The 23,433-nt window shown below is 36.9% G+C and overlaps 1 protein-coding gene across 5 annotated transcripts in view; it reads right to left on the reverse strand.

Moving 5' to 3' along the window:
- TBCK (TBC1 domain containing kinase) overlaps positions 1-23,433 on the reverse strand; it is a 93,728-nt gene that overhangs the window by 25,981 nt on the left and 44,314 nt on the right. For all 5 annotated transcript variants that reach the window (XM_034442231.2, XM_087875485.1, XM_087875484.1 and 2 more), the window contains 7 exons: positions 20,616-20,742; positions 19,397-19,447; positions 16,771-16,854; positions 16,229-16,314; positions 14,523-14,559; positions 12,214-12,375; positions 3,218-3,393 (listed from right to left, as the gene is read on the reverse strand). In XM_034442231.2, the coding sequence (XP_034298122.1) occupies positions 3,218-3,393; positions 12,214-12,375; positions 14,523-14,559; positions 16,229-16,314; positions 16,771-16,854; positions 19,397-19,447; positions 20,616-20,742 (723 nt within the window). The remainder of the gene's footprint in view (positions 1-3,217; positions 3,394-12,213; positions 12,376-14,522; positions 14,560-16,228; positions 16,315-16,770; positions 16,855-19,396; positions 19,448-20,615; positions 20,743-23,433) is intronic.

Here is a 23,433-nt window from a genome sequence, read left to right on the forward strand (position 1 = left end):
CATGGAATAATATAGTTTCTATAGCTTAACAATATGTTCCTCAGCATTCTTCATGCTTTTGCAATCAGTGGAATAGATGGTATGGGGACAAAGAAAAAAAGAAGAAGAAAAGGAACAAGAAAAGTTAAAAGAGCAGTGGAATAACTAGGCCTTGAGAGACTTCACGATGCCTTGAAAAGAGGCTAATGCCCAATTGACAAGAAGATGTACAATAAGCTTTGCATTAGTAGGTAAGTAATGTGACATGAACATGTTTCAGTTATCCAAAAGACAAAACTATTAACAGTCATCTAAATACAAGTATATTGTAATTTACCACAAATACAAATGAATATTCATGACTTCTAGAATGTTTGTAAAGATTGTAAAGATTCTGGTGTCATAGGAAGGCTTATTGGGATAATACAGACTTATCCAACCAGAAACAAAGCTACTATCTATAATCAAGCAGAGTGGGGGGAAAAAAGGAGAATTTGATAAGTCCTTATCAATGAAACCAGCATTCAATTAAACAGAAATACTGAGGCCAGTGAGATAAACTAAATTTTAGAAATTTACATATCTCAGCGATCCAAAATTACTTGACAGCCTCTTTGGTTTTTGGAAATAATAGTCTCTATGACATAACCTAGGCAGTTTTGACAAGGGTATGGGTTTGGTAGTCCCTTAGATAGGATGCTTCTTAATCTCACATGAGAAGCAGAAAATGAATCTAATAACAAAATAATATTGAAAAGAGGGAAATGACCATTATATGATAACAAAAAGTTATTATTCAAAGAACCTTAATGCCTATTGTAAATGTGTTCTACACATTAAGATAGAAACTCGATCACTCTTGGAACTAATCTACTGGAACAGAATGGTCATTTAGATTTTTGGAATAATTGTTAATGGTCTGGTCTGGATTGCAACTGATGAAAAGAATAATTTAATGGGATGCAATGGAAAAAATGGAATATAATTTATTTCTGCTGTAGGAAACTGTTGCTAAATTTGCCAGCGGTTCTTTTTCTGACTAGTTGTTGCTACACAATGCCAATATGTTTGGCTATTGAATGTAACTTTTGCAAATTAATCTTCAGTATCATTGGTTTTAGACCTTACTAAGTAATAAATCTTCCATTGTAGGCTAATGTGTGAACTGGCATGCCAACTTTAAGATATTGAATTTATTTATCAGAAGTACCGGCTCCTGCCAAATACTCTGCATACACAAACTATATAAAACTATTTTCCATTTGAAATGCAGAAGAAAACTAAAGAAGGACTAGGCCTTTTCCCTTAAGCAAGCAAGCCTGATATAATGGGATTTGGAGATGGGTGAAGAATCAAACTCTTCCCTATACATTGTAAAGCATCTCTGACTGATTCAAGGAAGTAACCTTGACAAGAACTTCGACCATGAATCCTTAGTCATTTTCCAAGAAACTCTGGGATGTGAACTGACATTGCTGCTGAACCTTGTACCACCCAGTAGGAAGAAGGGACTGTATTGGTTTCTCTGCCTGGTAAAGACCAATATCCTCTGAAGATAGACGTTGGCTTGACCCAAACTCTTATTTCCTCAACAGTCACTACAAAAATGTGCTTGCAAACTCATTCAGAATGTGTTTGCTTTTGAAATCTTTCTTGTCATAATCTTTTTATGATACAACATCTATTCATAATTTTACAAGCAAACGATGTCTAACAAAAAATCAAGAGAGCCAACATTTCCCTATCATCTATCTATCTATCTATCTATCTATCTATCTATCTATCTATCTATCTATCTATCTATCATCTAGCTATCTATCTATCGGATTTATATGCCGCCCTTTCTCCACAAGGACTCAGGGCGGCTCACAGCAATAAGCAACAAGTCCAAATTAAAATTCAAACATTAAAAGAATCTAAAATTCCCATTAAAACCCCTTCAGTCCAGGCCAGCCTGGCAAAACAACCATGTTTTAAGATCACGGCGGAAAAAGCGAAGGTCGGGGGCCCCCCGGAGCTCCAAGGGGAGCTGATTCCAGAGGGTAGGTGCGCCTACAGAGAAGGCTCGCTCTCTAGGGGCCGTCAGCCGACATTGCTTGGCCGACGGAATCCCAAGTAGGCCCTCTCTGTGTGAGCGCACCGGGCGATGGGGAACTGTTGCTGGCTGCAGGTGATCTGACAGATATCCCAGGCCTAAGCCACATAGGGCTTTATAGGTAATCATCAACATAATTGCATATAAATCAATTAAGAATGGAATACTCTGTGTTCAAATAAATAATGTGTGATAAGTGTTACACATATTTGTCATAGGGTAGTTATACATAATACGAATCATTATGACACTGCTAACACATTAAGTTTTAGAAGCATACAAACCATTTCAAATTCTAAATATTTTGGGTTTGGAGCAAATAGTTCTAGTACAAATATTCTGATGCTCTTCTGACATTCCAGAAGTGTTCCAATCTTGATACGGACCAGCTGTTTCAAACTCAAAGCAGGTGTGTTGAACTTGAATCCTTTCACATTCCAAATGTTCTTCACACCACTATTTGGTTCCTTAAGTTTACATTTTGGTTCATTTTATTACACCCATTCACTATGAGTAAGTGCATCAACTCAACTCAACTCATTTAAATGTTTATATTTTTATTTCATTTTTTAGTTTTTAAAATTTTTGTTTAACTTTGTGTATTTTATATTTTATAAATACAAAAATTAATTGTATTTTATCTTTTTTATGCTGGTCTATGAAGGAAGATTTGATCTGATTTCACTATAAAGTGTTAGTATTTTATTATACTGCTTATCCATCCAGATTTCTCCAAGGTTTTTTGATGCATGAGGTAAAGTACAAGTGTAATCCCAGCATTCTTGAAAAGATGACATATATAGATAGTGCCAACATTTTATACACTTATTGGTTGAGACTCTTAGCTTATTATGTTTACTGATAACCACACCCACTCATTTTTCTTCTATAGTATGATATCAAAACAGGAATAGGAATTAGTTATTAGACTAGGAACATAATGTAACTAAAGTTCAAATCCATCTGTAGCAACAAAAATTTCACGGACAACATAAACCATCACTATCTTTCAGGCTTGTGATTTGGAAGAAAATGGAGGATTTAAACCCAATGAATGAATAAATAAATAAATGCAATTCTAAACAGCTACAGAATATTTAAACTTTCTATTCTGTTCTAATGAAGGACAACTAAATAACTCACCAAGTCACTCCAGGATCCATCATGATAGTCTGATGAGAAACAATATGTTAGACTTCTTGTAGTGTTGCCTTCATTGGTTTGTTTGGGATGCTGCGCATATTGTCTGTATGTAGCACTCTTGGGAGTCCAGCAGAAAAGGTTAATTGATTCATGGACACACCGTTCAATATCAATTTCTGGAAAGGAGACACCAATGAAAAAAAAGAAGTATTCGAATAATAGGAACAAAAACTGCATCTGACAAGCACTTTTTAAAAGAACACATTATTCTAAAATAAATTCATTTTGTTTTTAACATACCTCATAAATATGATAAAATAAACATGAAACACTTCTCTTCTATTGGCATGTAACCAAGAGAAAAGAACAAGGTTTAAGATGAGGTATGGACTTTAAACAACAATGTAATTACAGTTTGTGGGTATTCTGTAATGTAATTAGGGTAAAATGTGGTAAAATAAAAAAAAAATAGTTTAGGGAAACTAAGTTAGAGAACTAAGAAACAGATAAAGAAATTGAAGCATTCTGTAAAGCAAAGTCTCTGAATTTTTAAGTCACGTAGAGTCACCTCAAGGAAGCATATACATTGAATAAAGAAATAAAATTTGCAGTCAAAGGTGGCTGGCTTTCACCACTTGACAAAACTGTGTAATAAAATTGGAAAATAAAAATGGGAAAAGTATAAACAATATAATACAATTAGCAACAAATTATGTTTTTTATAATATTAGTAGGCCAAAAAGTACCAATATAAAAAGAAGTCCTGAAGAGTGGATTAATGGTTGAGTATGAATGGTTAGAATAATCTCTTATTGAAGTTTTGAAAATATTTATATAAATTGTAAAACCATGTTTATGTTTGTTAATATATACTTTTATTTTATTACTTATGGCAATTTGTTTCTTCTATTTTGAAGTAGTGTTCCATCTTTTCTACAAAATCACTTTTCTACAAAATCACATATACTCTGTGTGTCTGAAATCAGGACAAAGACATATTGGAAGGACACCACCTTTTGCGATTGGGGAAAAGATAGGATAAAAATGCTTAATAAAATATTAATAATCAATTTTCAATAAAATTCAATTTCCCCCCTTACCAAATTCATAATTCATAGCAATCTAGCCTTGAAATCATCTACAGGTTATTCATAAAAATTAAGGAAGTCTGGTTAATAAATTTACTTGCTGAAGATTTAATGATCTGCGCTAAAAAAAACCTACTGAGTTTTCCAAAAACAGAACTTGTACTTGTAATATTTCTCATTTGATACACTTCTCATACACTAGTAAGTTATCAGAGATAGGAGAAACTTGAACAGCACATTTGTTGTTTTTAGTTGCTAAGTTTGTGTCCGACCCATCGCGACCCCATGGACAACGTTCCTTCAGGCCTTCCTGTCTCTACCATTCTCTGGAGTCCATTTAAGCTCATGCCTACTGCTTCAGTGACTCCATCCAGCCACCTCATTCTCTGTCATCCCTTTCTTCTTTTTCCCTCAATCTTTCCCAGCATTAGACTCTTCTCCAGTGAGTCCTTCCTTATGAACTGCACATAGCAATCCATAATAATGTATTAATTTATAGAGGCTTTTCAAAGATAGTTGATAACACAAGGCAAACATAGATAGATAACAAAGGATACTTTTTTTTTGAGGAAAAACAATCTTTCTGCAAAGACCAATCACAGGAAAAAAGTAATTTAAAAATAGCAAAATGTTATATGAATAGCACTGGAAAAAATGAACCATGCAGTCTCACATAAACTTGGAATTCTTTTAATCCACTTTAAAGCCTGCTCCTTTGAAATGAATTGCCACGCAAGGGGAAATTTAGGAACCATCAATGGTTTGTCCATCTCAAAATTTGCTTTAAGAACTGGACTGACCTCTCAGTCTCAAACAGTTTATTTTCTAGGCTAGGTTACTCTCTGTAGAACACTAATAATCCAGTGCTCGAGAATAATAGTAAAAAAAGGAACATATACATGATCTGCAGAAATTCTTCCCCTATGTAGCATTGCATATACATCCCATTGTTTTGGGATATATACTGGTAATTAATATTGTACAGTATCTGATTTTAAGATGTGATCTGTCTGAAGAGATCCCATGATATGCTCGATTATAACTCTATGCTTTTCTAGTTTTGCAATTACTGCAAATACCTTTTCTTTGGCTATGTATGTTTCTTTGGATGTGTTGCAAAGAAAAACAAGTTTGCAAAGCACTCTACCCTTTGAAAATGATTATGATATCCTCTGGATCAGAGGCTGCACACCAGACAGTCTGAGGAGCCAACGGGCAAACAGCCACTGGAGCAGAATTGGGAGGCAATGAGGCTGACCAGGAAGGGCTGACTAAGATAATGAGGGATCAGAGTCTGGCAGGATGCCTACCAGAGAAACATACTGGCAGCTACAGAGACCAAAACAATGATGAGCAGCATGTTTTGTTGGGAGCAGACAACAACAAAAATCTCTAATCCAGTCTATTGGACTGGATTTATAGAATAACTGAATTTAGGTAGTTCAAAGTTGGCCACTACTAATCAGATGATCTACATGAAATACAGTTCAAGGCATGACTCAATGTGAAGGGCTGAAGGAGAAATTATAATCTCTCTCTCCCTCTCTCTCTCTCTCCCCTCCCTCCCTCCCTCTCTGTTGTGAAGCTTTCTTGGAAGTAGATTTCTATGTGTCTCCTTCTGAAGGTATGTGTGACTGACCCAAGGCCACCCAGCTAGCTTTCTGCCTAAGACAGGACTAGATCTCACGGTCTTTCAATTTGCAGAAAGCAAGCATTTAAGAAATTCACTAGAAATTGAGGTATAAGAAGTAATAGTATTGCTGCCAAAAGATTCTGAATCAGGCACAAATGAAGAACCCATCGAACTGTTTAAAGAAGTAGTTTAAACACTGCTTTGTGTCAACACCTATAAAAGAAAACTGTGGTGTGGAGATTGGGAAAGATCCCTATTCCTATTCTAAAAAAGGGAAATATTTACATGACGGTATTCAAACTATCAAACCATTGTAATAATTAAGAAAGAAGAATAGATACATACATAAACACAGAAATGACAGATGAAGAAGCCAGTTTCAGAAAAAAAATAAGGGGCATGAGATTGTTTAATATAAGACGGCTAATTGAGAGCAAGAGAACGTAAGAAGAATCTTTATCTATGCATTATTGATTACAAGAGCTTTGATTGGCAAGATCATACCAGAGTGTGAAATATATTAAGGCATGTGTATATTATTCCCTCTTCTTCTTATGAATCATTTTAATGGATAGAAAGCGAATGTAAGAACTGGATTTAAAATAAAAAACAGATTGGTTGAAAACTAAGTAAGGGAATGAGACACAAAGTGAATTACCACTCGTATCTGTTTAGCTTGTAAGGGTTTTACAGCCACAATACAATGGCTGTATTGAAAGAGATGGCAGCTGAAATCAAAATTGAAGGACAAAACATCAACTGCTCGAAATTCTGTAGAGATTCTCAGTCATCCAGGTCATGGTTGTCCCAAAGTTACTTTTTTAGGAGGCAACTGGACTTCCTTACTTTTTTTTATCTTCTGAAGATGTTTCGCTTTTAATCCAAGAAATTTCTTCAGCTCTGACAGGATAGTGGGGAATGGAAGGATTTATATTCCTTGCAGACAGCTGGTCGTTTGCATCCTTTTAGATCAGGGGTGTCAAACTCACGTCGTCACGGCATCATCACATGACATATTGTGAGTTTTCCCCCCTTTGCTAAACTGGGCGTGGGTGTGGCCAGCATATGACACATCTGGCTCGTGGGCCGCGATTTTGACAGCTGTTTTAGGGGGTCGTTGAAGCACTTGGAGGTTTATCTGTGTCCTCAGGGTCACCTGAGTGCTCCTGGTTCCTGTAGCCTGCAATTTTTTCTCTGGAAATATATTCTTACTCCCACACCATTCAAAGGGTGTTCATCCCAAATTGTATAGCTAAAAGTATGTAGAGATTCTCAGTCATCCACAATCCTGTCAGAGCTGAAGAAGCTTCTTAAAGAAGCAAAACGTCCTCAAAGAAAAAGAAAAAACAAGGAAGTCCAGTTGCCTCCTAAAAAAGCACCTTTGGGACAACCATGACCTCAATGACTGATTGAAAAGTTAATCAGCATGGATTTATAAACATCATGCCGATCAGGTGGAAAACATGAATAATTACAAGAATTATCAGCCTTAAGTTAAATGGCATCTATTTTGCAGTTCATGGCATTACAGAATGCCTTTGATAAACAGGTGTGTGGAAACAAATCACTTTCTTTCTCTACCAAATCCAGATTTTCTACCTCATACTTGGCTGCAAGCTATTCAATATTGGCAGCTGTGAATAGCTTTTGTTTCATAATTCCATTATACACCTTTGATGAAGTTTTGAGATCTGTTGTATAAACACATCTGCTTCTTGCTCCTGGTCAAAGCCATCAGACATACGTAATTCAAAAATTCATAAGGATAAACAAAACTCTTCTACAAACATTCAGCTCTTATGTCTATCTGTGGAACAGAAATAGTAAAAAAAATAAATACTAATGTTCTGTGTCTATTTCCTCCATGAAGCACTGAGCTAACTCCTTGATATGTGTTCAGAAAAAACGTTAGCTCCTTTCCCACTTGCTAATGGAACTATTTACATATTTGAGCTATTTTTAATATCTGTACATTTCTTGATACTTCATGATGCAGTTGCTGCAATCTAAAGATGTTGTGGAACACATGGAGGTATACATGTACTACCTCTTTGCCTTTCTACAAAGCAGCTCTATCTTTTCATGGAACTATGCTACAGCTGTGGAAGAGAGCTGCAGGTTTCTGGGAAGATATGAGACACCTAGAGTTGGTTATAAAATGGGCATGGGGTATAAATATTTAATCAATCAATCAACCAACCAACCAACCAACCAACCAACCAACGCTTTAAGGACCTGTAAACATCTGCTAAATGCTTCAAATTACTCTTTTGAGTCTTTAAATTGTAAGTGTGCCATAGTCCTAATCTACATGTCTAGATTGAAGAAATAAATACAGTTCCCCCGAAAATAAGACATCCCCTGATAATAAGCCCAATTGGGCTTTTGAGCGCATGCACTAAAATACCCCTCCTGAAAATAAGCCCCCTCCCCCCAAATATTTAAATGCATTTGCAGCTGGTCCCCGCCATTTCCTCTGGTTAGGGTTAGGGAGACAGAGCTGGAAATCAGGTAAGATGGCAAGAGGAGCCCATCTTGTTCCACACGCCCCAAAATAATAAAATCTCCCTGAAAATAAGGCTAAGCTCTTATTTCGGGGTTCAAAAAAATATAAGACAGGGTCTTATTTTTGGGGAAACACGGGTAGTTTTAATCATCAACATTAGAAAGAAATACTTAATATTCAAAGGAAATCTCTTATTCCCTCTCTTTAAATCGTATGAGCCATGGCAGGGCTTCCTTTTTCATAGGAAGCACCTATGAAAAAAGTGACATTAGGAGAATATGTATAATATTAGAATTGAGATTTGCTAAAATGTCTCTCTTTTCTGGAAAATATCTACAACACAAACAAAAGCATGAAAAAAGAATTTAAAAAGGCAGTGAGATATCGGGAAAGGTCAGGTAACATGCTAATTAGGAAGTATGGTTACGGTTAAGATTAAATTATGCATGCTATAAGTAAAATATTTGCTGTTTTGGATAAAGAATTCCAGGGGAAATAGTTGATTCAGAAAAAGTTCTTTTATAACTCTGTTTTGAAAAAATATAAGTTACATTTTATTAAATTTTGAGCTTTCTATGGAAATAACAGCACAAAATCTAATATTTATGTGTGTACAGGTGAGTACGTGTGTGTACATAAACCATACAGTTTGCAATCCCAGGATTACATCAAATGCTGATGCAGGCTTTCAAGGGCTCACACTGTTCATCTGAATTAGTTCCCTTCTATGAAGCCTGCCTTTTCCTCACATCAAAGGAGAATCAGACTGAATGGCAATGGAATAATTTTGATTACAGTGTGCATTTAGTGCAACTGAATTTACCATAGCTGATGAACTTTGGTGACACAAGACACTGAGGACCTGCACAAAGGCCTCCTTGGGGCCTTTTGCAGACCACCAAATTCATATGGTCAGTCCTGGTTCAAATTGTCTTTCTCATCTGGCCTTGCCAATGTCTACAGTAAGGAGGAATTCTGAAAATTATATTTCTACACACCTGGTGGACACCAGTTTTGCAGCAGTTTACTCTACACTGTGATCTGAAATATATGCCACATCTCCTTTGAAGAGAGACTCTATGTTAACTCTTAGGTATTTTTTGAATGACAGTTAAGGAGAAATCACTACAGCATACTAATGACTAAAACGTCAATGCAGTTACACAAAAATTCACATAATGAACCAGTTCAGAACTCTACTTCAACTAAGAATGGTTTTTTAAAATCTTAGTTAGGAGCCGATCCCAACCATTTAACAAAGATCCTTAGTTCTTAGATGGTTTTAAAAACTTTCGTTGAGATGCCAAGATTATTTAAATAAGATGTTAAAAAAGTAAACCAGAGCTCACTGGAATTCTGGTTCTTTACCAAAAATAGAACTATTCCTACAAGAGGCCCCTTAATATCTGATTTATGTTTTACTATTATCTAGGGCATACTTCTTACCCATTTCTCATGTAGTAATTTCAATTTGCCTTGCATGTTTTTTAGAAACAAATCCCAGAACCTTCAAATTTTGAGATTACAGTCGAAGTTCAGAAATTTTTAAAGAAATTTGCAATCTAGTATGAGTCATGGTATTGGGACACGGTGGCTCAGTGGCTAAGATGCTGAGCTTGTCGATCGAAAGGTCGGCAGTTCAGCAGTTCGAATCCCTAGTGCTGCATAACGGGGTGAGCTCCCGTTACTTGTCTCAGCTTCTGCCAACCTAACAGTTTGAAAGCACATAAAAAATGCAAGTAGAAAAATAGGGACCACCTTTGGTGGGAAGGTAACAGAGTTCCGTGAGCCTTTGGTGTTTAGTCATGCCGGCCACATGACCATGGAGACGTCTTCAGAGAGCGCTGGCTCTTTGGCTTTGAAATGGAGATGAGCACCGCCCTCTAGAGTTGGGAATGACTACCACATAAGTGCGAGGGGAACCTTTACCTTCAGAGTCATGGTTAACAAAATTATCCCAAAACATTACACAAACAACTCAGTTTGATGCCGAGTTAAGATTTCCATTGGCTTGAGTGCCCTTCATTCTTATATATATCTGGGAATGACCATGAGAGACAGGAGGGAAATCTCAGATTGGACATTCAACAGGTAAAAGATGTTTCAGCCCACAGAAGGGAAGATGGCATGGGAAACATTTCAGAAAAGACCCTTCCCAGATTTCCAAAGAGTAAAAAGAAAGGATGGGAGAAATACTTTCAATCTTGCAAGATTCTTAATCATACAATAAAGCTAGAGTTAGTACTCCTGGTTGTGCTTCTTGTCTGGACTACTTGCAGTAGCAATTTATAGTCCCAGGATTATAGGTATCCCCAAACTCCTTTCATGCATTCCTTGGTATCCTGTATTGGGGAAAAAAATCAGCATTGTCTTTCCCTGGCATTTGAAGATAAGAAGAAGTATGAAAAGTATTGGGTCAACCTGAAAATAAACTTCATGTATCTCTATAAACAAAGAATGCTCACATAAAGAGGGAAAAAAGAAAATAATCACTGTTTAAGTATACAATACTCTTTGCATCAGCATTCCATTCAATATGGCATGGCTTCCATTTTATCAAAGGGTTGCCTTTCCCTGCTACATAGGATCAGATTCTATGACAGATTTTATTTTCCTGGACTCCAAGATCACCGCAGATGGGACTGCAGCCATCAGTCTGCAGCCATCAGGGCAAAAGAAGGGGATGACAGAGAATGAGGTGGCTGGATGGAGTCAATGAAGCAGTAGGTGTGAGCTTAAATGGACTCCAGAGGATGGTAGAGGACAGGAAAGCCTGGAGGAACGTTGTCCATGGGGTCGTGATGTGTCGGACGTGACTTCGCAACCAACAACAACAACATGTTGACATGACTAGCATTCAAGGTAGCATATAATTGATTCAGAAAATACACACTGCTAAAAGTTTTAGCAGAACAGAAGCACTAAAATTGTAGAATTTATAATGGTCAATTAAAAATTTATGACTGTTGAAGTCTTTCTTCAAGAAATAGGATCTTGATCTTGCAGTATTCAAAGGTCAAAATGACTTGCAGACATGCTGTGCTTCTAAGATGATAAGTATCTCTCTTAGAAGTACAGGGTGAAATCGAACTCAGAGCTGTGGGAAGGGAAAGCAGATAATCCCTGCATCATGCTGCTCTCTTAAACTCCTTGGGAATGCCTGGACCCAGCCCGATACACATCAGCCGCTTCCCACACTTGAGGCTGGGCAGTGGAAGCTGTACTCTGAAGTGCTGCAATCTTCTCCAAAGCACAAAACCAATTTTCTGAGAAGATTTATCTTTTTGAACGCCAAGTTCAAGAGAAAGCTGTGATTGTCATTTTATCACTGCATTTAATGGCAGAGTTTAAAATATCAACTGGGCTAATCAACCTAAACTCTGACAAAGTCACAATCTGCAAGAAGACTGGCCCAATTCTGAGGCAGTTTAACAAAGACTAAGGTAGGTAGAACTGTAAAATGACTCTAAATTGAATTAGGATGAATGGTCTTATATTTTAGCATATCCACAATTAATTCAGGTACCTCATATTATTAGCATACATACCTATGCACAAAAGTGCATTAAAAAAACCTGAAGTATACTTACATAACTTATTTGCCTCTTCCAATTTAACAAAGGCATCTAAGTAAAAATGTATTCAGTACAACATAATTCCCTATTCACCCTAATTATTTCCTATTCAAATTCCAGAAATTAGGAATATATATCAATCAGAATGAAGGCTAGCCAAGGAGGATATAAGACTGATAAAGATCATACTGTACCTGGTAAATCAGAAAACAGCAAAATGCACTCGTTGAATCCATTGGAGAGAAGACGATCCCTCAGCTGCTGTAGGATAGCCACTCCAATGCAGAATGGGAAGGAAGAATTTCCCAGTAGCAATGTATCCCACAGATGAAAGATTTTGTGCAAAGGAAAGACATCTGCAAGGCAGCCAGCAAAGAAATATCAATTGGGGGAGAATAAGTTTTCAGGTTTGTTTGTTTATTTTTGTAATGCTAAATAGGTAATCAGGAAACAAGCACAAGGGAGTACAAGACTTAAGAAAGATCCTCCCCCCCCCCAGAATGCAGATGGCAAGGGGAGATTCCACAATAAGTATGAATGAGAAGAGCCTCTAAAGCAGTTTCTATCGTGTATCTTATTTTAGATAGGTATTATAATGGCATGGGCAAAACTGTCTGTTAATTCTGTATGTTTCAGTACAACATTTCTTGATAACAGGTTTTAGGGAAGCTGCATATATCACAGTTTATCTTCAAATGCTATTAGGTCCATTGGTAAAATGTAATTTCAATATATTGGATTGGATTACATTAGATTACACATACAAACACACACACACATAGGAGGGATCCTTGGTGCTCTCTAAGCTTGCTCGTTTTCTTGCAGAGGTTTCATTACCCTTAACTAGTAACATCATCAGTACTAGTAAGGAGTGTGGTTTGCTGTTAAATCTGTCTATATGTTGTAAAATTAAAGAATTTTCATCATGTCTTCTGACTGCCAGGTGGTTTTCATGGATACGCTCTGCCAGTCTTCTGCCTGTCTGTCTTATGTATGTGCCTATACTATATATATCACTTCAATAACACTCAACGTCCTTTATAAACTAGAACAGTACTGCTGGAGAGGATTTTTTTTTTGGTCACATGTTGATTTACAACTTTCCAAAGCAACAAAATACCCACTTTAATATTATTAATGAAATATCGTATTTTTCGGAGTATAAGACGCAACTTTCCTCCCCCTAAAAGGGGGTGAAAATTTAGGTGCGTCTTATATACCAAATGTAGCCCCGCCCACTCACTGGCCTCCTTTGGCCTCTGCCTTGCAGCAGTTACCTCCTTGCAAGAAAACAGCAAGAAAAAACAGTTCCTTTCAACTTCAGCACAGCCTAATTAGCACAAGTTGATTGGGTCGGCCTCCTGACTCTCAGCTGATTTGCTCTCAGCTGTTTTGCCCGGGCCTCTGCTGCTTGCTGCAAGGAGGTAAATTGCTGGAGCAGATTTTTTTTTCCTTGTGTTAATCAAGCTATGCTGAAAACGAAAATGAAAGAAAGCAGGCTGTTTGCTGTAACGAGGCAAAATTGCTCAGAGGCAGAGGGGAGATTTCTTTTTCTTCTTTTCCTCACCAAAAAAGGTAGGTGCGTCTTATACTCCGAAAAATACGGTATATACTGCCACATTCATTATGATTTGATGCCACATACAGGTAGAGAGGTAGTATGATCTTCCTCCACATGTTATTGGTTGACATTAACATAGCAAAGAAATAGGGCCAAATAATTTTATATTTATTTAAAATATGATGTTCTATCATTTGAACCTCAATTCCTAGAGGAAGCCAAGAACCAGAGGTTAATGTAGCACTTTTCCTCTACAGCTGGTATTTTCTGAATTTAACTATACCATATTAGGTTAACTGTGATCAAGCCTGTAGGTAATGGTTACTTTATAATTAGGTATTTTAAATTTGAAATCACATCAGAATTTACAGTACGTAACAGTACTGTGTCTTTTTTAACAGTAGGTGTTATAATATCCATTTTTTCTTTTTCTTTTTTTATGTTTAATTTGTAGACATACTGCAAATCTCATGTTAAGTATGAACCTTATTCCACACACTTGTGAAACGGTCTATAGGATAATTTCTGGAGAATTATGCACAATTCATTATCTACAATGAGCACAACACATTGACATAATCTTTCAATATACTAATATATTTCTGAAGAACAAATTGAAAATTTAACTGAACAGATAAAAGTAAGAATTTAGTGGCACATAGAACAGCAAGGGGAGATACTCAGGATGAAAATATATCATCCTGAAATGTATATGACTGAAATAATTCTGTTTTGCACTAATATTGCTTTAAATGCACACTAATATTGCTTTAAATGCACAGTTGTATTTATTCACCGGGTGGATATAAGCATCTTCAATGAGTGTTTAGTGTTTAATGATGATTATTGCCCTAAATTAGAGACTATCAAATAAAAATATTAAAACATGCTTGTGATAAAGAAACATATACCTGTAAATGAAAAATGAGAAAAGATACTTACGTGTGAACATTGTAAGAAACCAAGGAATAGCATATAGCTATAAGAACAACATGGGAGAAAAAGAATATGTTGTTAAGAGTAGATTGTTGTAAATTTTCAACCACATCAGTGTTGGAATTCTGTAAACCTAACTTATAACATATATGAGAAGTTTAAATCAGGATTGCTGTTTTAAATCCTTATTATGATAGCCAACCCAATCTAAAATTCAATTTTTTTGAACCAGAGTCTGATTATATTTTAATGCTGCATATAAAATGGTCCTTGCATAATGATCACTCATTCTGCAACCGTTTAAACTTAACGATGGTGCTGAATTGATAATAGCGTATTATTATACTTTTCCACAAATATTGTAATTATGATTTTAAAATCTATTTGCTTGAATTTGGGTTTTTTTAAATAAGCTTAAGCTTCAGAAGATCCATCCTAGTGGGCACTATCTCTAGATAGCCAGTAACCCAACAGGAGGTAATTTTGCTTCTTCCATCCATTTTACTGTTTCTACTTTCATCAACAACTCTTTGGTTTGGTGAGGACTTCCTACACTTTTCTTAGTGCACACTGCCCCCTGCCTGTCCCACGAGGTATAAGCAAGTTAACAGCACAGCTTCCTTTCTTGCCACACAGTATTTGTTTAGAGAAGATTCCTCTATTCTCCACAACACAATGGGCAGTAATAAAGTGTGATCCATAGTTAATAGAATACTAATGCTTCTGCATTAGGATGTTGCATCCACAACAATCCTGTGAATATTCCCTTTTTAAGGATTTTATTTTCCTCTAAATTGCTCAACAGAGAACAATTTGGGAATACAGAATAAAAAATCAGTCTCATTTTATACCACTGTTTTCCTTCTGTATTTTTAATGGTCATATTTGATTTTTATTTTCAGGTGCAATGAGATCTCATAAAAGTCAAGAGGTAGTGCCTGCCTACCTTAAATTAGGACTTCTGATCCTTAAATTAGGACTTCTTTCTTATAATATCCCAGTCATTAAAAAAAAGAGAGAGAGAGATTGGACACCCTTTGTCTGAAATGGTTTCCTGCCTGAGCAGGGGGTTGGACTAGAAGACCTTCAAAGTCTCTTCCAACTCTGTTATCCATAGACAAAATTAAGGTGCAGGGAACACATAGGGAACATCGTCTTCATGCAGGAGGAACCAACAAGATTAATCGATTAATTTGACAGGATTAATTTTCAAGCATGAAAATAGTATTTCTAAGTGTATATACTTCACTTTGATGGATTCTGGAAATATTTCGTTGAAAATCATATTAAATGGCACATCTTGCAGAATTTGACTGCTTGATAGCTCCTATCAGAGTTTGATTGATCCTTGCACTGAATTTGTTTTGGACCATGGTTATGTGGATATAGATTATTAAACTTTCTGCTGTTTCTGCCTGTACTAAAATATATAAGCAATGGTGGCGCAATGAGCCATGGTGGCACAGTGGTTAGAGTGCAGTACTGCAGGCTACTTCTGCTGCCTGCCGGCTGCCTGCAATTTGGCAGTTCAAATCTCACCAGGCTTAAAGTTGACTCAGCCTTCCATCTTTCCGAGGTGGGTAAAATGAGGACCCAAATTGTTGGGGGAAACATGCTGACTCGGTAAACTGCTTAGAGAGGGGCTGTAAAGCACTGTAAAGTGCTAGATAAATCTAAGTGCTATTGCTATAAAAAGCATTTATAGCACTTACATCTGGGATGAAACCTATTTCATTGAGATGGTTACTCAGTTCAGGATCGTGGAATGCAATCATCTGGGAGAACACCGTAAGATATTCTGGAAGAAAGATAAACAGTAAGAGTATTTGGAAATGATTTCAGCAAGAATTCAGCCTCAAGGATTTTGCTTTATGGAATCACCATTGCAGCAGAATTCCAGGAAAGAGTTAGCAAACTCAAAACATTTACTACTAAAATAATTCACAGCAGAAAAAACAAAATGACAACAATACCACAAGGAATACTCTAAGAGCTATGAATAATAACACTATCAATATAATAGACCAACGCAAAGCTTTATTAAGGAAATTCAAAACAAACTGCATGCTGCAATTCTGCAGCTGTTTCAAGTTAGTAGTAGCTGCAGTTTTGGTGGTTTTTTTTAAAAAAATTGTGGTATGGTATTTTCCACTAGATCTCAAAGCAGATTATACATTTAAAACTATAAAAGATAAAACATGTATATAGGCTTCTAAAGGCTTGTTTTAAATGAGATTTATAGCAGAAAACCTACCTTGAATAACATGAGAATTATCCTTTAAAAAGAAATTATAGAGATATTTTGGTATAAAAGCAGACATGCAGGAATAGGCCAAAGCTAAAAAAAAAGAACCAGAAAGAGAGATAGCTTTTTATCCAACCATTACAATTATTAGAACAAATTGAAAACAATGTTACACTGTTCACATTAAATAAGTCTGTAAAATTTAAAAATACAGGTAGTCCTCAAATTACAACCATTCATTTAGTGATCAAAGTTACAACAGCACTGGAAAAAATAATCATAGGTCAAAATGACTATTAGTCAAAATAGTCAAAAAAAAGTGACCTATGACTATTTTTCACACTTACAACTGTTGCAGCACCCCATGGTCACGTGATCAAAATTCATGCTTGGCAACTTGCATGTATTTATAATGGTTGCAGTGTGCTGGGATCAAGTAATCACCTTTTGCAACCTTCTAACACACAATGTCAATGGGGAAGCTATATTCCTTAACAACTGTGTAACAATCAATCAAACAAACAAACAGAAGATTGCTGAAAGGGACTTTGGAGGTCTTCTAGTCTAAACCCCTACTTATTGTGGCCCGTCAATGGCCTGTGCAGATTGTAGCTGATTCAGACAGGGAGGAGGCTGGTGTGGTGCTGCGCCAGCAGCCTGTGCAGCGGGTGCTCGAGGCTGACAGTGAGGAGGCTGGAGAAGAGGTAGTGCCAGAGGCAGGGATTCAGCCAAGGCCTTCAGAACATCCAGAAGCTCCTTTAAGTGAAGAGGACGAAGAGGAGGAGCCTCTTCTCAATGCACGGGCATGCAGAGCTGCCAAAAGGCAGGAGTGGCTACTCAGGAGGAGGTCTCCTTGAGAGTAAGGCTTGGGGCTAATTGGCCACTCCCTTAGCCTATTTAAGGAGGAACGCTGCTTGCAGCAAACTGTAGGGAACAACTTTAGTTTACTCTCCTTCGTGTCTGGATTCTCTGCAAAATTGCTTCTGGGCTTTCTGCCAACTCTAGTAAGACTGTGATTACCTTATCTTAGAATTCTGGTAGGCTGTTAAGACAGTTTATTAACAGCCTTTGGTTGATAAAGACTGAGTTACTTGAGTAAAATAAGCTTTGTATAGAGTTTGTGTGCGCTGCGTTCTTTGGGGTCCGTAGCTGGGGCAGAACACTGCTCAAGCAGGAGACCCTTTACCATTTCAGACAAGTGACTGTCCAGTCTCTTCTTAAAAACCTCCAGTAATGAAGCAACCACAACCTCTGGTCTGTGCAAGCTTTTCCACTGGTTAATTGTCCTCACTGTTAGGAAGTTTCTCCTTAATTCCAGGTTTTAATGTTGTAAGGTTTCTAACTTAACAACTGCAGTCATTTCACTTAGTAATTGTGGCAAGAAAGGTTATAAAATGGGTCAAAAATTCACTTAACAACTGTCTTGCTTAGCAATGGAAATTTTGGGCTCAATTGTGTTCGTAAGTGGAGGTCCACCTGTACTTTCAAAGATTAAGCAAATTTATAGTTACAATACTGTTGGATCCAGATTTAATATAGTATAATAGAACATTTATACTCTTATCAGTGGAATTTAACGAATATGTCTTAGTCTAGATCCAAATCTCAGATGTCACATTGGAAATGCAACAAACAGAATTCTTCATTAACATTTATATTGGACAAAAAGGTGAAAAATTACATAAACCCTCTTACATAGACCAAGTATGAGAAAATAGCTATTAGCTGGAGTTCGAATTTATCTGATTTCACCATCTACTTCTCCCCCCCCCCTCTCTCTTTCTCTCCCTCCCTCCCTCCCTCCCTCTCCCTCCCCCCTATTCAATGAGTGATTCTGGGTAACTAATCAGAGTTAAAAACACTTGATTAAACTAAAGCTATTAAAAACATGCCATGATAGAGGCAAATCACACCTCACATGGTAAAAGGGGATCAAATAATACCCTGGCCCAATACTGGGAGAAGAACTAGGGATCTTTCTAAAGGTAAGCCCGATTGGGCCAATCTGAATCTCAAAGGATGTTGTCTCATAGGGTAGGCACGGTGACATAAATGTTCCTGACTTCCATAAGATGACCCTACTTAACTAATGTTAAACTACAGTATAACTGTAACCTTGTTGCTGGCATCCTTATGATTATATTGACTGTTTCCTAATACAATTTGATTGCTTATTTGTACCCTATGACTACCATTAAGTGTTTACCTTAAAATTCTTGATGAACGTATCTCTTCTTTTAAGTACACTGAGAGCATATGCACCAAGACAAATTCCTTATGTGTCCAATCACACTTGGCCAATAAAAAATTCTATTCTATTCTATTCTATTCTATTCTATTCTATTCTATTCTATTCTATTCTATTCTATTCTATTCTATTCTATTCTATTCTATTCTTCTCTATTATATTCTTCTAACTAACTCAGAACATGCCAACCCTATTTGATCTTATTAGGTAGGCAAGATAACTGGAGGCAGACAGTCGTGCAGGTATCCCAGCCTTATGCCATATATTGTGAGCAAACTCATGAATTGCTCTATAATATGAATGAACCTAGTGAAACAGAGAGACAGAGCTAATCCGGATTTAATACACTGCATGCATGAATTCAACAGTCATAAAGACAATGTATACCTTCATTGTTGAAATTCAGATACAGGAAAGGTGCACAAAGGGAATCAAGACCTACAGGGAGATATAATTATACAAAAAATATTGCTATCAAAAATGATCAATCAACAGAGTTTGAGAATATCCAGAAGATAAAGATGTACATTATTATATCGACAAATATTCTGCAGAAATTATTTACTGATATACAGTAGGACACTTTCAAAACTATCATATGTGATGCAGCCACTAAGTAAATTGTTAAATAAATCCATAGGTTTGGAGGGGTGGCCATTTATGACTATCTTCCGAAAAGCTTCATATATCAAGTAAATCTAAAATCAGAAATTTGGAGCTCAGTCATATCATACTTCTAAGAAAACTCAATGGTTTCAGTCATATATACTAGAGCAGTTTTTCTTTGAAAAAATATGCTTCATCCCAATAATCTGGATCATTCTTAGCTCTAAGCCAAAATGTAAGATATGGGGCCCTAGCCACGGGCTTGAGAACAGTTCTTCCAAGATATGCACAGAATTATATTCAGGATATATGGATAGAGTTATATTTGAATATTATTCTGTTTAGCCATTAAAATAACACTACAGTTCTAACTAACAAAGAATACCTGCCAAAGATCTCCACTTATCAAGACATATGACTGAAACTTTCTCTAGGAGGGGGGGGTCCCCCTTCCATAAGGGCTTCCATCTCTCCCTGAGGCAAGGGTAGCTTCCACTCTGGGAAGCTCATGAAACCTCAGCTCTTCTTCAAGGCCTTTGATGTGGAGCTTCTATCCCCAGAAATGATCTTATTATTCCTTAGCTTGATTGCACCCTTAACTGCAATTATATTCTATAATAGTTCTATTATACATTATTGTTTTACTTTGAATGTTGTATGGCCTTTGGCTGTTCCTCTTGTACACTGCTTAGAGCCAATTGACTAAAGTGGTTTATAATTCTATAAATCAATTATTAAATCTACTCACTGAAAGCAATGCAAGAACCGTGTGTGTGTATGTATATATGTTTGTATATTCATTCAGATCTCGGATGTCCTCTGCTTGTGTTCCCTTTATTTTTTTGAGCAGTGTATAAAGAGCTGATAGAATGAACTAAGAGTAATTACCACATCATTTGTATGTTTTAGTGTATTTACTAGGCAAAATGTATAAGGAAAAATTTATTAAAAACTTGAAAAAAAAAGATATTTGCTAGCCACAAGAGCCAGCTGGACTAACCTTGCCAGTATACAAGATCAGGATGAGAAACTACCCAGGCTTTCAAAACCCGCCTAAATTTTGCATGGCCTTCTGGCGATGACAGCAGTTCATCATACTGATGACAGCGAGGAATGTCAACTTCAATCTACAATGTAAGCAATGAAGAAGAAGCATAGGACAAGCCATAAAAGGAGACTAGGTACCAAATCTGTCTGAATTTCTACAGTGCCAATTGGTGAGAAAGAAGGTTTATTCTAGGCTCCAAACATCAGGCCTGGGAACATTTGGAAATGCATTTTCTAATCAGTATAAATTCTTTGAATAGAAAGACAAGATAGGAAAATATAAAGAGAGACAATGTAAAGACTCACTAGATGCTAACTGAATGCCACAATTTCATAGTTTACCTTGCAACAATGCTCAACTTCCCATCAAGATCAATTTGTCTTTCTAATCCTCATTGAAATGGACTTACCAAGGACCTAAAAATGCTGTCCCAAACTCTCCATAAACTTGAAATATAATTACTAGGACTTTTCCCTTGCCCCCAATTGTAGATTGAACTGAAACAAGAGCTTCTGAAGTAATAAAATCCTATTATATGCACTTGAGAGAAGATCAAAAGGCAGAGTTCTGTCATAGGAGAAATATGGGAGTTTATTTGCCCTTCATGCGTAATATTCAATTTCAAGAAGATTAAAGTCATTACTATGGGGAAAGAAAGGCAGAATGAAACCAAGTTTTTTTTTCTTTATGATCTTACACATGGGGATGCAGATGGGGATAAACTAGAAATAGGTATAATTTCATGGCCATCACTACCATTAGTTTTATTACAGTCTTTCAACTAAAAAGCTCAAGAATAAAACTTTGTAAATAGATAATGCATTGCAGGCATAAAGAAATATAAGTTATCCATAACTTTAACAAAAATCTGTTCTTATTAATTCTATTCCTATAGGTTACAGCAGATCTTCAATAGCTAAATATTTAAAAAGTTACTGAATAAATGAAACAACTCCAATGATATGTCTATATGTGATACTGTATTATAGAATTGGCTCTTACACAAAACTCTATAAGACATGTCAACCTTCTGATTGTTTAAGAGGCGATTATGGGTGCTTCTCATTTGACACATTTTACACACAAGCTTCATTGATTACCACTATGTCTTTTGATTCAGTTCAAGGTGCTGGTAGTTACAGTCATGGCCGTAAATGTTGGCACCCCTGAAATTTTTCCAGAAAATGAAGTATTTCTCACAGAAAAGTATTGCAGTAATACATGTTTTGCTATACACGTTTATTCCCTTTGTGTGTATTGGAACAAAACCAAAAAAGGGAGTAAAAAAAGCAAATTGGGCATAACGTCACACAAAACTCCAAAAATGGGCTGGACAAAATCATTGGCACCCTTTTCTTAATATTTGGTTGCACACCCTTTGGAATAAATAACTGAAATCAGTGGCTTCCGATAACCATCAATAAGCTTCTTGCACCTCTCACCCGGAATTTTGGACCACTCTTCCTTTGCAAACAGCTCCAGGTCTCTCTTATTGGATGGGCGCCTCATCCCAACAGCAATTTTAAGATCTCTCCACAGGTGTTCAATGAGATTGAGATCTGGACTCATTGCTGGCCACTTCAGAACTCTCCAGCGCTTTGTTGCTATCCATTTCTGGGTGCTTTTTGACATATGTTTGGGGTCATTGTCCTGCTGGAAGACCCAAGATCTCCGACGCAAACCCAGCTTTCTGACACTGGGCTCTACAGTGCGACCCAAAATCCGTTGGTAATCCTCAGATGTCATGATGCCTTGCACACATTCAAGGCACCCAGTGCCAGAGGCAGCAAAACAACCCCAAAACATCAGTGAACCTCCACCATATTTCACTGTAGGTACTGTGTTCTTTTCTTTGTAGGCCTCATTCCGTTTGCGGTAAACAGTAGAATGATGTGTTTTACCAAAAAGCTCTATCTTGGTCCCATCTGTCCACAAGACGTTTGCCCAGAAGGATTTTGGCTTACTCAATACATGTTGGCAAACTGTAGTCTTGCTTTTTTATGTCTCTGTGTCAGCAGTGGGATCCTCCTGGGTCTCCTGCCATAGCGTTTCATTTCATTTATTTATTTATTTATTTATTAATCAAATTTCTATACCGCCCTACTCCCGAAGGACTCAGGGCGGTGAACAGCCAAGATAAAATACAGACAATACAAATATTAAAAATCCCTTAAAATTATTAAATATTTCGGCCGAAACACAGATTAAAACACCCAATTTATAAAATCACGAATTAAAAAACTTAAAATTTAAGAATTTAAAAGAGGGGAGTTAGGCCAGGCCAGCTTGCTGAAATAGAAAAGTTTTGAGAGCACGGCGAAACGTGCGCATTTAAATGTCGACGGATAGTTCGCGCTGACACTGATGCTCCCTCAGCCTGCAGGACAGCTTGAATTGCTTTGGAACTTGTTTGGGGCTGCTTATCCACCATCCGGACTATCCTGCATTGGCACCTTTCATCAATTTTTCTCTTCCGTCCACGCCCAGGGAGATTAGCTACAGTGCCATGGGTTGCAAACTTCTTGATAATGTTGCCCACTGTGGACAAAGACAAATCTAGATCTCTGGAGATGGACTTGTAACTTTGAGATTGGTGATATTTTTCCACAATTTTGGTTCTCAAGTCCTCAGACAGTTCTCTTCTCCTCTTTCTGTTGTCCATGCTTAGTGTGGCAGACACAGACACACAATGCAAAGACTAAGTGAACTTCTCTCCTTTTTATCTGCTTTCAGGTGTGAGTTTTATATTGCCCACACCTGTTACTTGCCC

The sequence above is a fragment of the Pantherophis guttatus genome, chromosome 8 (assembly GCF_059756535.1).
Source record: "Pantherophis guttatus breed Tessera chromosome 8, ASM5975653v1, whole genome shotgun sequence".
NCBI lineage: Eukaryota > Metazoa > Chordata > Lepidosauria > Squamata > Colubridae > Pantherophis > Pantherophis guttatus.